Source organism: Myiozetetes cayanensis, unplaced genomic scaffold (assembly GCF_022539395.1).
Source record: "Myiozetetes cayanensis isolate MyiCay16 unplaced genomic scaffold, myiCay2020 scf4, whole genome shotgun sequence".
Lineage (NCBI taxonomy): Eukaryota > Metazoa > Chordata > Aves > Passeriformes > Tyrannidae > Myiozetetes > Myiozetetes cayanensis.
Genome location: NW_026087631.1, coordinates 3,315,298 through 3,334,061, shown reverse-complemented (window position 1 = coordinate 3,334,061; position 18,764 = coordinate 3,315,298). Strand labels below are relative to the sequence as shown.

Here is an 18,764-nt window from a genome sequence, read left to right as displayed (position 1 = left end):
TTTGAGCCAACTATTACAAATCTCTGAATCTCAGAAATAGTAGATTCTTTTCCTTCCTTCTTTACCTCCATTTTTCATCATGTATTTTCAGTTTATGACCAAGAATGGCTTTCTTTTCCCCTGGTTCTCAGACACAACAGAAAATAGGTTTGTAGGAAAATTGCCCCAGAAGATAGTAATCCTTTGTAACTTCATGCTAACAACTCTGTGTTAATGTACTTTATGTTTTAATATGAAATTGAGATCTGAGAAACTAGTGTTAATCAGATGACTGGATTAATCTAAGTTTTCTCTTCACTAATTCTAAGCTAATTCTTACTCCAAGAGTTTTATGATCTTGCAAAGAAAATTGGAACATAGAGTGCAATGTACTTAACACAGACATGAGTGCTTTAAGAATTCACACTCTCAGAGGCCTACCCTGATGGATTTTTTACCATTATGTTGGATCTGGTCATCAAGAAATAGGAATTACTACTCGGAAATTTGATTTATCCAAACTATAAAAGGATGAAGAAAGTTAGTTTAATGTTGACCTTTTAGTTCAATATGCTAATATCGAGATACCTTCCAGAAGGAATGGTTGGTTATTTTATTATGAATGGAGTGAAATTCTCCTCTTAGCTTGAGCCCTTCGAGGTTCTCATAGCTTCTTGGCTTTCTTGATTTTGCAGAATGATAAAACGTATTTATTGGCCAAACAGAACTTGGGTGATCCTAAGAATTTTTTTTTTTTTTCCTAGAGGATTCTAGAAAAGAACTAAGCTAAAGGAACCCCTTATTTGCCCAGTTTCTAGGAAACATAGTGATGATCTTGCACAAAAAGAAGACGTTTAGGAGATTTGCACAAAGACACTGAAAATTCTGCTTCCAATTACAGTCATCTTTTCCTGCACTCTGCAACTGCAGGCTTACTCTCTCTACTCTCAGTTTCCCAGTATTTTTTCTTCAAAAAAGGTCTTTCTTCCCATTCCCTGGTGTGGGATACCTTTTTATTGTTTTTCTTTTGCTTCATCAGAATTGTTTTTTCAGAATCCTAAAATACCCCAAGGAAATAGAGATGTGCGAACAAGGAACCTGATAAGAGAGGCTGAGATAACAAAGCAGACTTTCTCAAATCATATTTATGTTTTGTAACATAAAAAAGCGTAAGGGCCACACTCGCAACTCATTGCAAGCTTATCCTGCTTTTGGTACTCCATCAGATGCCTCCACAGAACACCTACAGCTTGCTGTGTGACCATAAATTGTATTTGCACGGTAAGATGCAACCCTGTTCGACGAGTATTAAAAATGGAGGTGTGATAAATGCTTTCCATTTCTGAGCTGTTTCGGTGATCTACTTCCAAGGAGAATAAATGTTACAACTGAGTCTGAGTGGGAAAGAAGGCTAACAGCACTTAGGGTGAAACATGCTTAAAATGAAAGAGAGGTAGGAAGTCTTTTAAAAAACAACTTTTTTTCTGAGAAAGAGAAAAGAGACTGAGGCTAAGAAGGTGATATGGGTTTATGCTTGCTCATCAAATTTCTGGCCTTGAAGGCAAATGGGTCTACAAGGTGTTTCATTCAGCATTTTTTCCTAGAGGTTCTGTGATTCTCTTCAGATTTCAAGGGTAAACTGTTCTTTATTAAAGAAATTATTATTTTTTTTTTTTTAGTTTCTTGCTCATGTACTACGTATTCTCTGAAGGACTTAGGCAGAAATAGAGCTTTTGACACCTCCGGGCTTCAGTAAAATATTCCTAACCTAACAAAAAGGATTTGGGAGAGCTCTAGCCCTGACTCTTTGGTCAAGCAGGTGGATTGCTGCCAGATAAGGGTCAGAGGATCTGCATGTAGGAGTGCCTTGAGAGGTCTAGAAACCAGGAGCAGCAGCCAAACCTAGAAACACAAAGGGTTCCACAGTGGGCTCTGCTCGAATCAGGATGGTCTTGCCTGAAGAGCAGGATGAGACCAGCTATGAGAAGTGAGTGGTGTTCCCTATCTTGTTGAACCTTAGTGTTTGTCGCAAACTGTTTTTAATTACTTATGTTAATTAAAACACATTTACAATTTTTTGAATAACTGCAGTGCAGGGACCCACAGATGCCGGGCAGCTGTCTTAGGTCTTGCTGTTGATGTAGGTTTGTTTCTTCACTACCTCATGCCTATATAGCCCCTAATGTCTCTCTTCCTGAAATTTGGATGTAGGATATAAGGAAAATAAAATTAGTGTCTTTGATCCTTAAAAGGTCCATGAATTCCAACTCACATGTGCCTGATTAGGTGACAGAAGAACATAACTAGCACTAGTTTCTCCATCCATGGGGAAAGAATTGCTACTGCATGCAGCCATTTTGCACTGCATGCTAAAAACAGTGACTTCTGCTCTCTATTGCTATGTCACAGCAGCAGGCAAGAGGAACATAAAACGTGTTTTCTCAGTGTAATTAATTTCCTTAGTGTTATAACAGTCTGACGGCTACAGCCTGGGAATAATCGATTATTTAATCTCTTTCTCTGTTGATTTCCTGTCACTTATTGACTTATGGGGGTTTTTTAGGTTTAGTTGTTTTGGTTTGGTTTGGTTTTTTCTGTTTGTTTTTTTAAAAATTAAAAAATATCTAGAAGGTGATGGAAGATCTGTACTTTTCTGTTAAGGAAAAGCATCTGAGTAATCCCAGACAACAAAGGGGTAAAATACCAGTTTGTGCTTATTGGGGTAGGATCACTGGTATTAGGAATAAATTCTTTACTATGGGCATGGCAAGGCCCTAGCACAGGTTGCCCAGAGAAGCTGTGGCTACCCCATCCCTGGAAGTGTCCAAAGCCAGGCTGGATGGGGCTCTGAGCAAACTGGGACAGTGAAAGATGTTCCTGCCCATGTCGAGGGGGTTGGAAGGAGATGATCTTGAAGGTCCCTTCCAAACCAAACCATTCTATGAACTGTCCTAGTAGAAAATCTATCCCGCATACATTTATTATTAGAAAATAATATACATACTAAATTTAACGTTTTTAATTAATTTGGGCTGTAAAGGCTTAAGAAACATTGATTCTCAGAGTGTTAACAATGTGAATCGAATTGTGTTTACCAGTCAAGGGAGAAGAGTAATTTTAAATGTACCATCTGTTGTCTGGCCCTTTAGTGGTGTTAGTCCTACCCACCCTCCCTCAGCTGATCCTGAACAGCAATAAATGGAGCTAAGGGTCAGTCAGAAGTAGTAAAGAGATGTGATTCCCTGATAAGAACATGAACAAATAAGCCATTTGGATCTTCTTCCAATTGCTTTTGTTTATATTGAGTTTGTAACCTTCCAATCTCTGAATACCTGGTCTTTTGTATAGTTTGTAGGGTATCTACTGCTCTCAATATAGCTGAATCCTATTTATGTAGTGAATAAAAATGTTTTCTATAGAGTCTGTAAAGGATGATCCTGGTTTTGGAAGAGGAGCTTGTCCATGTCATAGGCTTCTAACCTAGTGTGTTCAGATCACTTAAATTGCAATTTCTTAGGTGGCAGTTCACTGATTTTAATCTTTTGATATCCAGGTCGGAGTTATTGAGCATGAAAACCTGAAGCTGAAGTCACTAAGGCTGTTTGTATCTCTCTAAAAAATAAGTATTCCATTGTTTCAAGCTAAATGTGAAAATATCCAAGTGATCAAAATTAACACGTGGAGAATATCCTGTACCATAGACTGAGTACATATTTATATTTACACTTGTGATGAATTACTTTAATTTGTTAATTTCTTACGTAAGTTTTAATGATTCTTGCAGATACGTATACTTACAAGGAATAGCAAATAATATAACATTCAGAATACAAATTTAACATGCAGAAATAAAAATTACATTTCAACTACTTGTGTGACATAGAGAATTTTTAGTAGCAACAGTGATTATTTCATCACATGTCAACTTTTACTTTAAAATAATGAATAGAAGGATGAATATGGGAAGTAAAAAGTAGAGAATGCCCTTCTGGCACTCTTAGATAACACTGTAAAATCTAACAGAACAGGCCAAAAAAGTTGGGAGTGTTTCTGAGTATCAAACTTACCATCTCAAAATCAAGTTCAGATTTACAGAAGAGTTCACTTTTTGCGTTGCAGATCACTGCATTAGTACGTGCCAGCTTTGAATGATTTGACCAGGTTTTTTTGGTAGAGTTTGTACTTTCAAAGCCCGCCAAAAATTGTTTTAGACATTAAAATACTAAATACTAAATACTGGGCTAGGTGCAGTGCAGCGGTGGTGTATGGCTGCCTCACCTGGGAGGACATTCTGCTCAAGAAGGAAAGTGTGCTTCATGGGTTCAAGTTCATTTTGCATACATTTATTTATCAGTAGGGAGAGCGCTCTACCCGCGTGGGATTTGTCAGTTGGACCAGGCGGGATTGTGTCCTCCCAGTGCCTCGCTGGCTGTGCTGTTTTCCCTGGGACCCCACAGTTCTCCTTCCTTTAGCGCTGCTCGAGTCAGAGAATTCCAGGGATGAATAATTTCAGGCATAAATTCTTAAAAAACCCATTACTCTGGAAGAGTTGAAAGCAGATTAATTTGATAGTAGTCACAATGGGAGAAAGAATAGGGTTAGGATAGGAATTGGTTTGGGGGGGTTTACACATTTCTTTGCTGTGTGGAAGAATAAAATGGTAGATTTCTATAAGAAGAGCACTGAAGTGAGGAAAACATTCAAGTCACTTGCTTATAAGCAGTAAAGACTTCAGATTTAATAGTCTGGTTTTTGCTTTGCTTGTTGTTTCTTCATTTAAATTCCGTCCATTAAAAAGTATAGTAATTGTCCCAATTTCAGACTGTGATCTCATTAAAAATGTAAGTAAAAATAGGATACTACTGTGGTAATTAATTTTCTCTTTCACTTGCCCTAGGTAATGATAATAGTTTTTCTCATGTCTGGGGGGTTTTTTGCCTTGATTTTCACATGAAATGAATTTTAGCTGTAATAGTCAATCAAAAGTGCAAGAGCATGTACTATAACATTATTTATTTAAAATACAAGTTAAATAAAACTTCTTACCTAATATTTCGCATAAATCCCACGTGATTTGTAAAGTATGATCCTGCACAGCAGCACTGGTCTAAACCTCCTACCTGTTGTTACAGCTGAGTAATGACTTCATTAACGTGTGGGTGTAATTTTGAAATTGGAAAATGCCCTCTCATGGGCCATTAATTTCTATCTGCAGCAAGAAGACTTACACTTTATTGTGTATGTACTTCTGAATTTCGTTTAAGGTGACTTCCCATCGCCGCATTCTCAAGTGAAATGCCAAGTTCCTATCTGTAGTAACAGGAAGGCACGTGGTCTACTGAATACCTGTGTGTGCTCGTGCTTGTTGCTTTTGTTTACACTTAAGTAAAAATTAATAAGTGGATTAGCAGTCTTAGGCATTTCTCTTTTTTCCTCCTCAAATAATTTCGGTTTGAAACCAAAAAAGGCAGACTGTCAGTGTGCATTAGGAGTCCAGGGGTGGTAATGCAGATCAAAACGCTTCTCAAATGGTGTTTGGTCTGACAGTGGAGTTGTTTGTACCACGCTTGTGAGGGAAGTGTGGAGCGAGCTCCTTGCACCAGGTGCAGAATCCCTTTTGAAGTGGAGTCCGTTTTACAAAGCTCAGGTTCCAGATGCATTTTTTTTTGGTTCTATTCATCTCACATATGCAGCCATCTGCTAGGAAACCATCTTCTACTCTCTCAAGCTCCAAGACAATTACGTATTTTGAAAATAAATTAGTTTTTCTAAATTACATGCCCATTTCATCTTTCAGTACAAAAGCTGTGATTATTTATCTACTAGTGAATTCTTAAAGTGTATTTACACTTCCTCTCATGCATCTTAAGCATCTTTTAGCCAAGTACTACATTCTTTTTATTCAAGCTGCCACCTGCAAGCCACCCATGTGTGGTGGTTTGGTATATTCCTGGTGTTTTTCAGGTAGGTTTTTAAATAAAACACAGGCGCAGATAAATAAAAGTGGTTTGTGAAAGTTAAGGGCTGATTTGCAAATTAATTAAGTGGATTGCTGTGGAGATTGGGTTTACCAGAGCCAGGCTGGCATAGGTAGCAAGTCATCCTGCCTCTTGGAGCTCAAGTAGGGAGGTTATGTCTCTGATGTGCCTACCTTGGCTGACAGGCCGGACTTCCAGGAGCTCTTTGGGCAACCTTCTACAAAATCTTGCTCAAACAACTTTTCTCAGTCATTGCAGACCCTGGGGTAACCTCTGAATCAGCCTCTGGCCACTGTCTCAGGCTTTCCTCGGACTTCCAGTCTTCTTCCAAACAAGGACTTACATGACCAGACTCAAGAATGGTCTCACCTACCACCTGGTCTTTGTCAGCTCAGTGGGTTCTTTTCCCCTTGCAGAGATAATATTTTGTTTCTTTTCTTTTCCATTACGTTTTCACTCCCTCATCTTTTTGCATCTGTTGGTGTCTTTCCTGGTCTAAGCTGGTTTTGGTTGTTAGCCAGCTGTCTGGTTTATGCCTATGAAAGGCTCTTCATGTTTTCTTCCAAGACAAAATGTCAAAGGGGGTGTCTAAGCCCACAGAGATTTAGACCTGGATTTAAGCTGGCTAAAATGTGTACAACTTTGCAGGAGCAAGGCCTAACCTTGGACATAATCTGTAGGAAACTTGGTGTCAAGTAATATCTAGGTACAGTGTTTAGACTTTAGCATGTTTAATATTTTGAAAATTGTTTAACTTAACAACAGATGGCAGGTACTTTAAAAGCAGAGGATATGTTTGTTACAGAGACTTTTCAAATATGACTTAACGTGACTGAAAAGTGTTACATTAAAATAATAATTTTATGCATGTTAGTTTATTTGTAGGCTCACAGTGTTAAGGATTTGGTGTTACGAACAGTAGGTCTCTGCATTCCATGTTTTTATGAGTTTCATTGGAAGGGAGAAAAATCTATTTGCTGCTTTCTGCAAAAGAATCACAGGGTATTTGAATCGTTCAATCACAGATATTTGAGCCATTTCTTGACTGACTTGAATAATTAGAAGGTTTGTGGCTGACAGACTTTGGTTTCACCACTGATTATTAATATAAGAAGTGCACAGTAGCCTTTAAAAAAAGAAATCTAGAAACCTGTCAGTTAAGTCAATCTAATGTGAATCAAACAAAGCTTGGGATAGGCTAGGCTAGGCTAGAATAGGATAGGATAGCATAAAGACTGTTTTTTACGTGACTTAATAAACAGGATTATTGCCAAATTAGAGTTTGGATTTTTTGTCAGACGACTACTTTTTCCAATATGTTTTGACAGAGCCCTCAGCTATGAGAAACTACTGACTGTAGATGCTCTCTGCCAGAATGATGAATCTATTTCCAGTAAGCTAGTTGCTTCATCTTGGTGGATATACTCTTGGGCATTTATCACGTAACTCCCTTAATCCAAACCAGTTGTGTACATATTTTGTAATTGATGAATTGCTGACAGTAAATAATATTCATACAAAATCAACTATTTGTTGAAAAAATACTGTTTAACAGTTTTTGTACCAGAACTTAGCAATCTGGTATTTACTGACTCTTTTCACATGAACAAGTGTCATCTAAAACTGTGTTTACAATTATTACAACATTGACTATAAACCACTTCAGGTAAGAACACATTTACATTGCAACTGTGTGTTAAATACTTTCATCAACACAGTGAATAATACCAGATCACTCGTCCTTGAAATAACATGTCAATAAATTTGTGAAGATGAAACAACTCTTCTCCCATCAAATTCTGCTCTACGTTTAGATGAAATGCCTTGGTTAAGTAATGTCTTTGAAGACTGGGTGTTACTTCCTCTAGCTCTGATTGTAGTTGGCAGGCATTATACGTTCTTCTTGTATCACCAAAACAGAGCATCTATCTGTGGTGTACTCTCTGTCTTCATAAATGGATGCAACTTTGGTGGGTTGGGTGTGTTTTAGTGGGTTGTTTGCGTTTGATTAATTTGCTCTCACTGCTCTTGTGTGTACATCTATCTTACCCCTGCTACTGAATATATGTGATAGATGCAGTGAACTGTTGGCTTCTGTTCTGTGAATATTAATCAAAGAATATGCTCCTCTGCTTAATGGCTTTGCAGTGTAGGAGGCAGCCAAATAGCTATAGTCTTCTTTTTTTGCTCTTTAATCATTATTGTGTAAGACACTGGCAAGAACAGTTTTTTTCATGCTTAAACATATCCATTGTTTGGTCAAAGTTATGAAATATTGTTGCTCAATGAAATTTTGTTTTCAGCATTTCCTGGTAAAGCAGTAATAGAAGAGATAAAACAGTAAAGGAAGGGGGAGAGAATTAACTAGAAAAAATATTGGGCATAGCATGCAAAGAAGAAGCAGAAGATGCGGAGTCAGTAAATTCAGCCCCATATGGTTTCAGGTCTTATGATTTGGACAAACAGTTTTCTGTAATCAAAATCCAAACCGGATGCTTTTCTAGATTCCATGGCTGTGGTGGAAGGAATAACTTTTGACTTCAGTGTTCTTAAGGAGAATAAGGATAGACATTTGCTGTGTTCAGATGTGTGCTTAAAATGTGTATAAGAATAGATGTTGATTAGGGTGTGACAGCTCATTTGGGTGAGAAATTATAAGACGTCTTCAATATTTAAGTTAAAAAGCCAGTAAATGTTTGTTTGTGATGATGGTGGTACAGCTCAGTATCAGAGGCAGGGAGTTTCTTGAAAACACAGCTCACATTTTTATGGCAAGTAGGTCTGTTATAAATTTGATAGATACAGCTTTAGTCATTCTCTATGAATCTCAGCAGTGGGGCAGCCAAGGCTGATGGGAAGACTTAATGCTTAAGGGTTCACAGCATTTTTTGTTTGTTTGTTTTTGGCAAGGGGCTTTAGTGTGCATCCCCTGCTCCCTTCAGAAAAATGCCCCTAGAGTCGGGGCTTTCTGTAAATTGTGTTGTTAGCAAAATTTTACCTCTTCCTTAGCTCTGCAGAACTAGCAGAATTAGCAGAATTTATGGAATAGGAACTTCTCTTGCTGTTGCCTGTTGCCCTTGACCATTAGGACAGTTTTGCTCTAATGCTCTCAGGTATTGTAGGATCATAGAGAGTATCACAATTTTTGTATTTACTAATATTTTTGTACTACAAATTTTATTTTAATTGTTATGAGTTTAAGCATTTTTTTTTTAATTTTTTTTTAATTCCTCCAGAAAATATATCTCAGTTTTCGCTATAGATAATGACCTTGTAATATTCTAGAAAGGTACAAGGCAGAAATCCTCCAAACCTTCTACAATTTTTTGTGATATAATATGTTCAAAGGCAATTCTGTTTTTATGGAAGGGAATACAGTAATACTGCAGCTCATGATTCATAGAAAAACAGTAATTGGAAGCTGAATCATTGAATCACAAAAACTTTTTTGTTTGTTTCCAGTCAGTTTATTTATCTCAGAAATGAATTTAAAGTATATTCAGGAAATATCATTAAGATGATTTTATTGAATGGCTTCAATAAAATACTGTCTTAGTCCACCATTATCTAGTGGAAATTAATATATCTTGCTAGTTGAACACACATTTATTCAGTGTTGTACCACCTCCCTTTGAACAACTCCTATAAATACTCCTCTTGCATATATAATACATATATTTATATTTGAATATATTAGCATGCTCTTGCAGAAATAGCTTTTGGAAAGACATTTTTACTTACAGACTGTTTGAATAAATTGAGTGTTTGTTTCAGATCCATGTCAAAATGGTAGACCTTGTGTATTTTAAAAACCTTTCTCCTGGAGAAAGGCCATTTCCACTGTTTTAATTCATACAAATATCTGCTTCTGTGATTTTGAATCTACATCTTCCATTTTGATAATGATTAATCCCACATTCTCATTGTTGGTTCTTTAAAGTTAATTGTTAGTCCAGCTAAAAAGTCTTCATGTCTGGTTAATGTGGTTGCTGCTTATTGACCTGCTGAAAATGCTGATATGCCAAAGAATTTTTTAATGTACTAAGAACAGCTGACTAATGTTAGATGCCTTTCTCTGCTGATTGTCCTTCCCTAGTTTTTGTAATCATGCTTTAAGACTGCAACCATAATATGGAAGTAAGAAGAGACAAAACCATGGCTTCTTTGAGATCTTCTCTGGTAGTGGTTTTAGTTTAGTTTACATGTAAATGTTGTCCCCAACGTCCACATTTCAGTGTGGACTACAGTCTTGTTAAGGTATATATTCTTTTTCAAGTATAGTTCTTCAAAAGTGGTGATTGATATCATAAAAATGTACAGTGTTGAAAAGATCCAGAGGTCTTGGATATGCTGATTATTGGCAAGTAGCTTTCACTCAGCTTTTGCCTGATATGATTAAGGTTAACTTGTCTGTAATAGAACAGAACCTCTTTTCAGTTATTTACATGTCTTTCTAAGAAACAGGACAATTGATTTCAACTTAGGTGTAGTTTCCAAACTGAAGAAGGCATTTGGTAATGACTTTGTACTAATTTGATTCCTGTATGTTCGTGTAATTGTTTGTGGAATTTAAAATGAAAACACTTAAACTGAACAACGCAGCTACATTTGCGGTGCAGATAAATGGGAAAACTAATACTTTAATTTTCTCTTTTTACAAACCCCAGGGGGGACACAGAGATTACCTCGCACAATTGGAGTGTCGCTGGCAAAAGAACTAATCTTCTCTGCACGTGTTGTAGATGGTGAGGAAGCAAAATCAATAGGATTGATTAGCCACGTGGTGGAACAGAATGAAGCAGGGGATGCTGCATACAAAAGAGCATTAGCTCTGGCAAAAGAATTCTTACCTCAGGTATGGCAGGTCATTTTGGTCTTGGTTTTTACTTTTTACCAAACGTTAAGACTGAAAAAGAAACAGATGTATTAAAAAAAAAAATCCTTGACGTGAAGTTATGTTTTAAAGAGCCACGCCAGTTATGTGGCAAGCAATCAGAAGTTCTCTGTTTTGTGTTTTGAGGGGTGTTATTTGGTAATTATTTCACAGTGAAGAAAAAGTCCTATCAATACTCATCTCATCATGATCTGGTCTGTGTTTTCATTGTATGTTTTGGCTTTCAACTTGCACAGGTTTTATTTTTTAGCATAGCAGTTGTCTTAGTAGGTCATTCTGTTGCTGTTGAACGGTTCAGAAGAGAGGCAAAAAGGTCCATATGGAAGTGGATGTGTCTCAGTGTAACTTCTGTTTTGAAAACAGAGGTAAATGGAATTTCAGAATTAAAGCTGATGGATAGGCACAGGACTGAGGCGATTCCCAAAGATGTCTTGCTGTTTTGCAGCACATTGGAGGCAAGTGTGGGAACCTCTCTGCTCGCTGGGGACCTCAGTCCACACGTGGAAGAGTTTCCACTTGACTAGTGCAGGCTTTGCAATAATGTCCTTCAGGTTTGAAGCTGCATCAGTTGATTTTATTCCATTATCCCATCTCTTCGTGTGTCTCCACTGCGTGACAGTAGGGACAGAGGATTGACCTTGCCAAATGAGTCTTAAGGTGGCCTTTCTGAGCCTTGTTTGGAAGGGAATTGGCGAAGCCTGACAAATGTGGACACACTCAGCACCTCTGAAACATAAACCAAACACAATGCTTTAATTAGGTTCTTTTGAAAATACCGTACTTTTACTTTTTGTCAGTATTCAGCCTATCAGTTTGGAAGCAAATGTCTAAGATAGTGGTGAAATCTAGGATATTTGACCCACTACTGTAAATTTAACAAGAGCCCAAAGTCTAAGTCCCATATAAGAACATTTTGGTGCAGACTCTCCAGTCTTGTTGGCTTTGATCACATGTGAATAAACTTTTTCTTTCATTTTAGGGACCAGTAGCAATGAGAGTTGCAAAACTGGCTATCAATCAGGGAATGGAGGTAAGGATCTGTACTTTCCATAAGAGTAAGCAGAAATCAGTTCTACTATGGTGATTTTTTTCTAGAACTGTTTTAGCTTCTGACTGTATAGTCTTTAAAAAATATGTTTTTTCAAAGCTTTCTAAAGGATGAAATGCAATTTTATTATGTCTCAGACTCCTTAGATGCTGGTTTCTGTAACGAAACTTAGTTACTTCATGCCTGTTTTCAGGAGTAGAGCACCCTGCTAATTATTAATACTAGAAACTAAACATAAACTACTATGAACAAATTGTATTTCAAATCCTGGGTGGGAAACAGCCATCAAAGTTACGCTCTGTCAAGTCTGACCTGGCTCTAAAGCTCATTAAAATCCATTCCTGAACATGTCTGGACATGTGTTTTACTTTGGGCATATGGATCCTCTTGCTGAGTTCAGCAGGACTGTCCATATTTGAAGTTAATCTCTGCAGCAGAACACCCTATGGCTCAGCCTGGTGAAAGGGAAAGGGGCTCACACTGTACGCAGCGTCTGAATCCAAGAAGACGAATTTAAAAGCGATCCTTTTTTTGTTAAAAGTCCCAAAAGCAACCAGCAGTATAACTGAGTTGCACCCGTTAAGTTGTGGCGTGAGAACCAAACTCAGATGCTGTTGTGCAAAGAGGATGTTTGTTAGGTTTCCATAGCAAGCAGTGATGGAATCCAGGATTTATTTCAGTGGTACCCAAGGTTCAAAGTGCAAAAAGATAAATTATCTGGCTACCCGATGTAGTGGCCTGAAAGGTCAAAGTGATGATGTTTATAGAATTATGGGCGTTGGGATTAGAAAGACTCTGAATGGTCATCTCTAGTTCAATCTTGAGGCCACGAGACAAAGATCTACTGCATCAAAACCAATCAAGGCACATGTTTATCCAAGCTATTGTTACAAAACTTGGATAGCACAGATTTCACAGCTTCCTTTGGTAACCTATCCTATTGCTTATCTCCCCCCGAAAATTGCTTGTGGTGCCTAGCCACAGTCCTGCCAGTGGTCAGCTGGAGAACTAGTGAGTTCTGCAGCAGCTCGTGCTTAAGACAGACAGAGAAACAGTGAGGGCAAAATTCAGCTTTTTCAACTGTTCAGGCCAACTCACAAAGAAAATAAATGTATTAAAAATAGATGATGATGCAGAATGGCCTTTGGCCTCCTTTTTCCCCCTATTTTGAATCCCTTTAAGCTTGAATTTATATTTTTCGTGGCATGGCATCGTGTTTTTATATGACATTTTGAAGATGACTTATTTCAGAACAGATTTTAAATAATCACACAGTGCATCTTTTCCCCTGTAGTAAATGAAATTATTAGAAATGTGCAGGCAGCCAACGGTTGTTACCTACCCCGATGATTTGTAGCAAAGAGCATACATTTTTTGAGTGTATTACATACTAATTGTATTGCCAAACGGGGAAGCTGTTAGAGAAATACTAACCACTGTCACCACATGTCAGTGTAGCATTTCTGCATTAAAGTAGGGTAGAAGAACTTTGCAGAAGTGTTATAGTATGTGGCATGTAGAAACACAGTATTTTTGTGAGGTGTCTGGAGATAGTATATAATAAATATAAAAAGTATGCCTTTAAAAAACATTGTATTCTTTTCCTCAGGTCGACTTAGTAACAGGTTTAGCAATTGAAGAAGCTTGTTATGCTCAGGTATGTAAATATTATTACACAAAAAAAAAAAAAACCACAGAAAATAGGGTTTGTTGGTGCCTGTTATGAAACGTGGAAATTCAACTAGGAATTGCTCTATGATTTTGTCTGCAAACTTTCTGGCATTGTGTTGAGACTTTCCATCTACTTATTCTGATTTTGTAAGGTATTTAAGGAAGGAGATGCAGTTCAGGACAATAACATGTCCTGCCAGGACTGTTAGGGTGAAGGTAGCGAGGAACTACCATTCCATTCCACAAACATTACCATGTGTTTGGTCCAAGAACTGCCTTCCTTTTGCTTTGTGTTGGTTTGACATGAAATAACGTGAAGGGCAGCTCATTAACGTGCCCCTAATGGCATCTGTGCTAACCAACAGAAAATTGAGGCAAACTTCTTTGCCTGTGAAACATGGGAATGATGTGTTTGAGGCTGCATGTTCTTGGGCTTTGAGGCAAGTTTTTGATGATGGAAATAGAAGCATCAGCCTTAGATGCTCGCATAAGACATATGGTGATCTGATTAATAGCCTCCTTCCCCTCCCCCCCCCCCGAAAAACCCCCAAAACAACAAAACAACCAACCAAACAAAAATCAAAACAAAAAGCCTACCACCAAAACATCAAAAACAAACCCTAAAGAGTTTCTAACAGAGATCTGTTTGGAGAAAAGGTAGTCCTTCTCTCAAGTTGTTTCACGTCCATATGTCATGCCTTTGATGTGTCTGGTGCTTTCCTGTCTCTGACTAGATAGGTTTTAATTTTTCTGTTGTATTGTATGTTGCATCTTGGATATGTTGAAAAACAAGGACTTGCATGGTAATATTTTCCTTGGTATTGTTTTTGGTGTCAATAATGAAGTGTTACTCTGCTCATTGCAGACTATTCCAACAAAAGATAGAATTGAAGGTCTTCTTGCGTTTAAGGAGAAGAGACCTCCTCGCTACAAGGGAGAATAAAAGAATCTGATGCCTTTAAAATACAGGGGGATAAATGTACTTCTATGAGGACCATTAAGGTGCACTTTGCATCTGCACCTGGAATATCACAGCCACCAAAGTAACAGCAAATCATACAGATGTTACAACATTTTGAATGTGTGTCAACTCACGCTCATTACAGTTTCTCATGGTTTTGATCTGTGTATTGGCAAGGCCACAGGTTCATGCAGCATTTTCGACATTTTTGCGTGTATGAAACATACCATTCCACAACTGAACAAAGCTCTGTAAATTCTTTACGTAGGCAAAACCTAAATGTGATGTGAAGCATAAATCTGCTGTACCATTTTATCAAGCAAGAGCAACTACTGAACACCAAAAATAAGAAATTGTACCAAATATGCATTTAAATGATTCTGTATATCAGTAAAAATTATATTTGAGTATTCTACCTGAATATGTACTGTTAATAAAGCTAAGGGAAATGAAAAGGATTATTGTTTGGAAAATGTTAAGCTTAATTTATCTATTTACACTATCCTTAGTAAAATGAAATTCACTTCAGCACATAATGGTGTCCTTTTGATTAAGTCATTGCCATTATATTAATTTCACTGTATTAAATGAAACATTTTCGAGGCCAGCCATTAATTATACATTCTTGTATGTTAAACCTGTCTTTGTCTTGCATTCTTCCAACGTATCATCTGATCAGCACTGTCAGCTGTGAAGGAACTTTATTCCACTTGACCCAGTTATTTTGATTTTTTGATGATTGTATTGAAGATGGTTGTGGAGGGATGTGACTAATGCACTGTTGAAGAAACTAGAATTATCTTAATCTGCAGAATATTCCTTTTGCAGGTTCTAGGAATGTATATTTATATACGAGAGGGATGATATTGAAATGTTCTTTATTCTGTGGTGGCCTCAGAATTCTTTTCATATATTGAAAGAGAAATGCTGTGGGTTACGAGGTGAGAAAACTGTTGTGGTTCATGCTGTGTATTTGCAGTGGACGTGGCATATACAGCAAATGTCTGGAAATAACCTCGTAGAAAGTATTTTTGTTAACTTGACTGGAAAATAAACATGGCTTAGCAGTTGGAGGCTGTCTTTTTATATGAAAACAAATTTATTTGTGTTTGGATACCATTGGCTCATGAAACTTGTGAATGCTTTGCCGTTTCTGCAACATTAGCTGTGGTCCCTGTCCATATCTGTGATGATAAAGCAGCTCATCAACGTGAAATGACAAGAACTCATTTACATTCATATTTAGACATACCATTACATGTAAATTGATTACAACTGGTAGAGCTCACACTTTGTTGACTGGTAAACTTGCTGAGTCGATCATTTCATGCACAATAATTTGCAAATAAAGTACTGGTGCTTGTTTTGATAGTCATATAAAGCCTAGAGGGTCATTTTCTCCTGTTTTTGAAATGCTAACATGTCATTTTCATTTTTACTGACTAGGAAATAATTATGTTAATAGGAAAAAAAATATTAAGTCTGTGCTGATGGATTTTTGTTTCATAACTTTGATATACAGTGTGGCTGTTGAGTTGCCTTTTTCCAACAAGCACTAGTTAAGTACCTTCTGTGAACATTTATTTAAAAACATCTAATCACCTTAAATACTGTGGCATAAGACTGTAGATTCATGCCTTTAACTAGTAGTTTTGATCTCAGAAAGTAATTTTGCTGTCGCAGTGGTCTGTCCATTCCTTTTCTCAGGAGAAGATAGAGTCATATCATAGCAATTTGAGTCCCAGCTTTGAAGTCAAGAGTTTGAATATTATTACAAAGTGAATGTCAGTAGGACAATTTTTAAAGGTACTTTGGAGTGATGTTGAAATAGTTCTGAAGGAACAATATTTTAGCAAAAGATGTGTTAATCACTATCTCTAAGTGACGTGTTATGATGGCTTCAGTGCTCATGATTAATAGCAATATTAGAACTCTGCTTGCACAAAAGGGTGATTTGTAAGAGAAATGCTCTTATAAGGGCTGACTTTTCCATATGAAAGGGAAATCATTCTTCAAGGACTTACGCTCGATGCTTTCAGTTCCTGGTAAAGTCGTGCTTTTCTCCACTTTAAATCCACTCCATGGGTGAGTGAGCCCTGGTCCCCACTGGTTTCCTGAAAGGCTGTGTCATGGTCCTTACACAGAACCATCTTTTTCTCCTGCTTCTGCTGAGCTCAAGTGGATAGTGAGTTCTTCTACACTTCGCTGAGTTGGATATTGAAAAGTTATCACATAAGTAGGTCCGTTACCTTCAGCTGATAATGTCTCAACAGTGGAAAAAAAAAAAAGAAAAAAGGTGTTTTATTTATTCTAAGGCTATGTAATGACAGAGTTGAGAGCTCTTGGAGATGTTGTTCTGTGGAACATTTCTGTAACATTTGCAGAGCCGCTGTTGCTGAAATTCTGTCAGTCTGTGTGGAGTTACTCATAGTCTTACACCAAGGTTCATATAAATGCCTTTCTAGAAACTACTTTTAACCAGCTGCATTCAGAATAGTAAACGTCAGGATGTATCATTCTCAGCTGTTTAGTATTTTACTCAGTCATTGCTCTTTGATTCATTTAATCATAGTCAGATTTGTTGAAGAGAACGACATGGGAGAGGGCAGAATATCGTGCTACTTGGAGTCTGGTTTCGGGAGACCTAGGGAGTGAAGTAAAATGTTTGATACTGGTGTCACTTCACGTACCAAACCCAAGGGAAAAGAGTAATTGAAAGATCTTAATTTATCAACACACGATTTTTATTTCATTCCTTTTCCATGCAAGCAAATCCCTGAAAAGGTGTCTGCTGAGATTAGACAGAGGATTTATTTACAATTTTGAAAGATTTGCTTGAAAATCATTTTTCTTTTGTGTGGTGTGCATGGAACAAGATGTGCTTTCCTGTCTCATTTGTGGAATTTTAGCCTTGTTCTTGTACCTTGTGACAGTGCTGAAAAGCTACAGGGCTGCATTGTCTACTGAGGCTGATACAGTCAGTGTAGTCGAGGTGATAATGTTCGTGATGATGTGGTTATTTTAAGATGTTCTTTTTCTGCACACTTTTAGAACTATCTCCAGAAATGAGAAAAAGGATAATTGCAAGTAGATAAACCAAAAGAAGAGTTGTGTTCAGCAAAGGTAATGAAATTCCTCTTGCATACTACAGGAGCTAGTTTTTCTGTTTGTGCCCTTTTATTTTTCTGTAGGTTTTTCTTTCCTCTGAGTCTGAAGCTCAGACATGAGTGTGCAGGGAATACTTTGAAGAGTTTGTATGGGTTGTTTTCACCTTAAGAACACTGGCGTTTTGCAAGCAAAGTTATTAAAGTTTAAAAACTTTTCCTGAAAGGTCTTTGAAATACATAATCAGAGATTGCCGTGTGATCACTAAATATTAGGTAATGCACCCTTTTATTATAGATTTAAATTGTGTTCAGTTTCAGCCTTGGAACAGAGCTCAGCAGAAGTTTGTTTAGTTAAGCAGAATGTGCTGTGTTTTCACAGTGCACTTGTTATGCCCTATAATATATGCATGTGTGTACTGACATGTCATGTGCATGCATATGCATGTGGATGTGCATATGCATATGTGTACATATAAATAAAATTATCCAGACTGTCGGGCAAGACCAGATGCCCTCAGGATGTGATGCCACTCTTCTGCTCCAGGAAGCTTTGAATTTGTTTGTGCAGGAGCCCTAGGAGCAGAACACTCGGCCCCACACAGCATGTATGCTATGAGTGGCTCTGTACTCGCCGTAAGGTGTTCTCTTAGCACAGAAACTCTGCCACAAAAGCAGCAGTCAAGTGGCGAGGGGGATGTATGTGTGTCACCGTGTATCTCGTCGGGTACACGTGGTAGTTCAAGGCTAGAATAAATGTAGCAGGAGTCACAGGGAGTTCTTAAGTTTCAACAAAGGTGTGGCATCCAGATAGCACATTCCTCCCAGTACCATAGTATCATTTGCTCCTGCAGTTTGGGGAGGCCTACAGCAATCAGGAGCAGCTCATTAATCAACAACTGTCGTAGATTATAAGATCAGTCTCTACCCCCCTTAATAAGTCTAGACTTAGATTTCATCTCCAACTTTTATCTAGTAGATAATTCTTCCAAGGACACTCATTCACATGGGAAGAAATATGAAGTATGTGAAAAGAATTTATTACAGAGGGTGTGAACATTCTGTGTCAAAGCTAAGTCCTATTGCAATAGTTGAGTTCAAAATAGTACATTAACCCTCTAAGGCATAG

At 37.6% G+C, this 18,764-nt stretch overlaps 1 protein-coding gene across 1 annotated transcript in view; it reads left to right on the top strand.

The window, feature by feature from the left end:
• AUH (AU RNA binding methylglutaconyl-CoA hydratase) overlaps positions 1-15,602 on the top strand; it is a 108,082-nt gene extending 92,480 nt beyond the window's left edge. The window contains exons 8-11 of the mRNA XM_050328884.1: positions 10,625-10,812; positions 11,831-11,881; positions 13,509-13,556; positions 14,436-15,602. Of these exons, the coding sequence (XP_050184841.1) occupies positions 10,625-10,812; positions 11,831-11,881; positions 13,509-13,556; positions 14,436-14,513 (365 nt within the window). The 3' untranslated portion in view covers positions 14,514-15,602. The remainder of the gene's footprint in view (positions 1-10,624; positions 10,813-11,830; positions 11,882-13,508; positions 13,557-14,435) is intronic.
• The last annotated feature ends 3,162 nt before the right edge of the window (positions 15,603-18,764 follow it).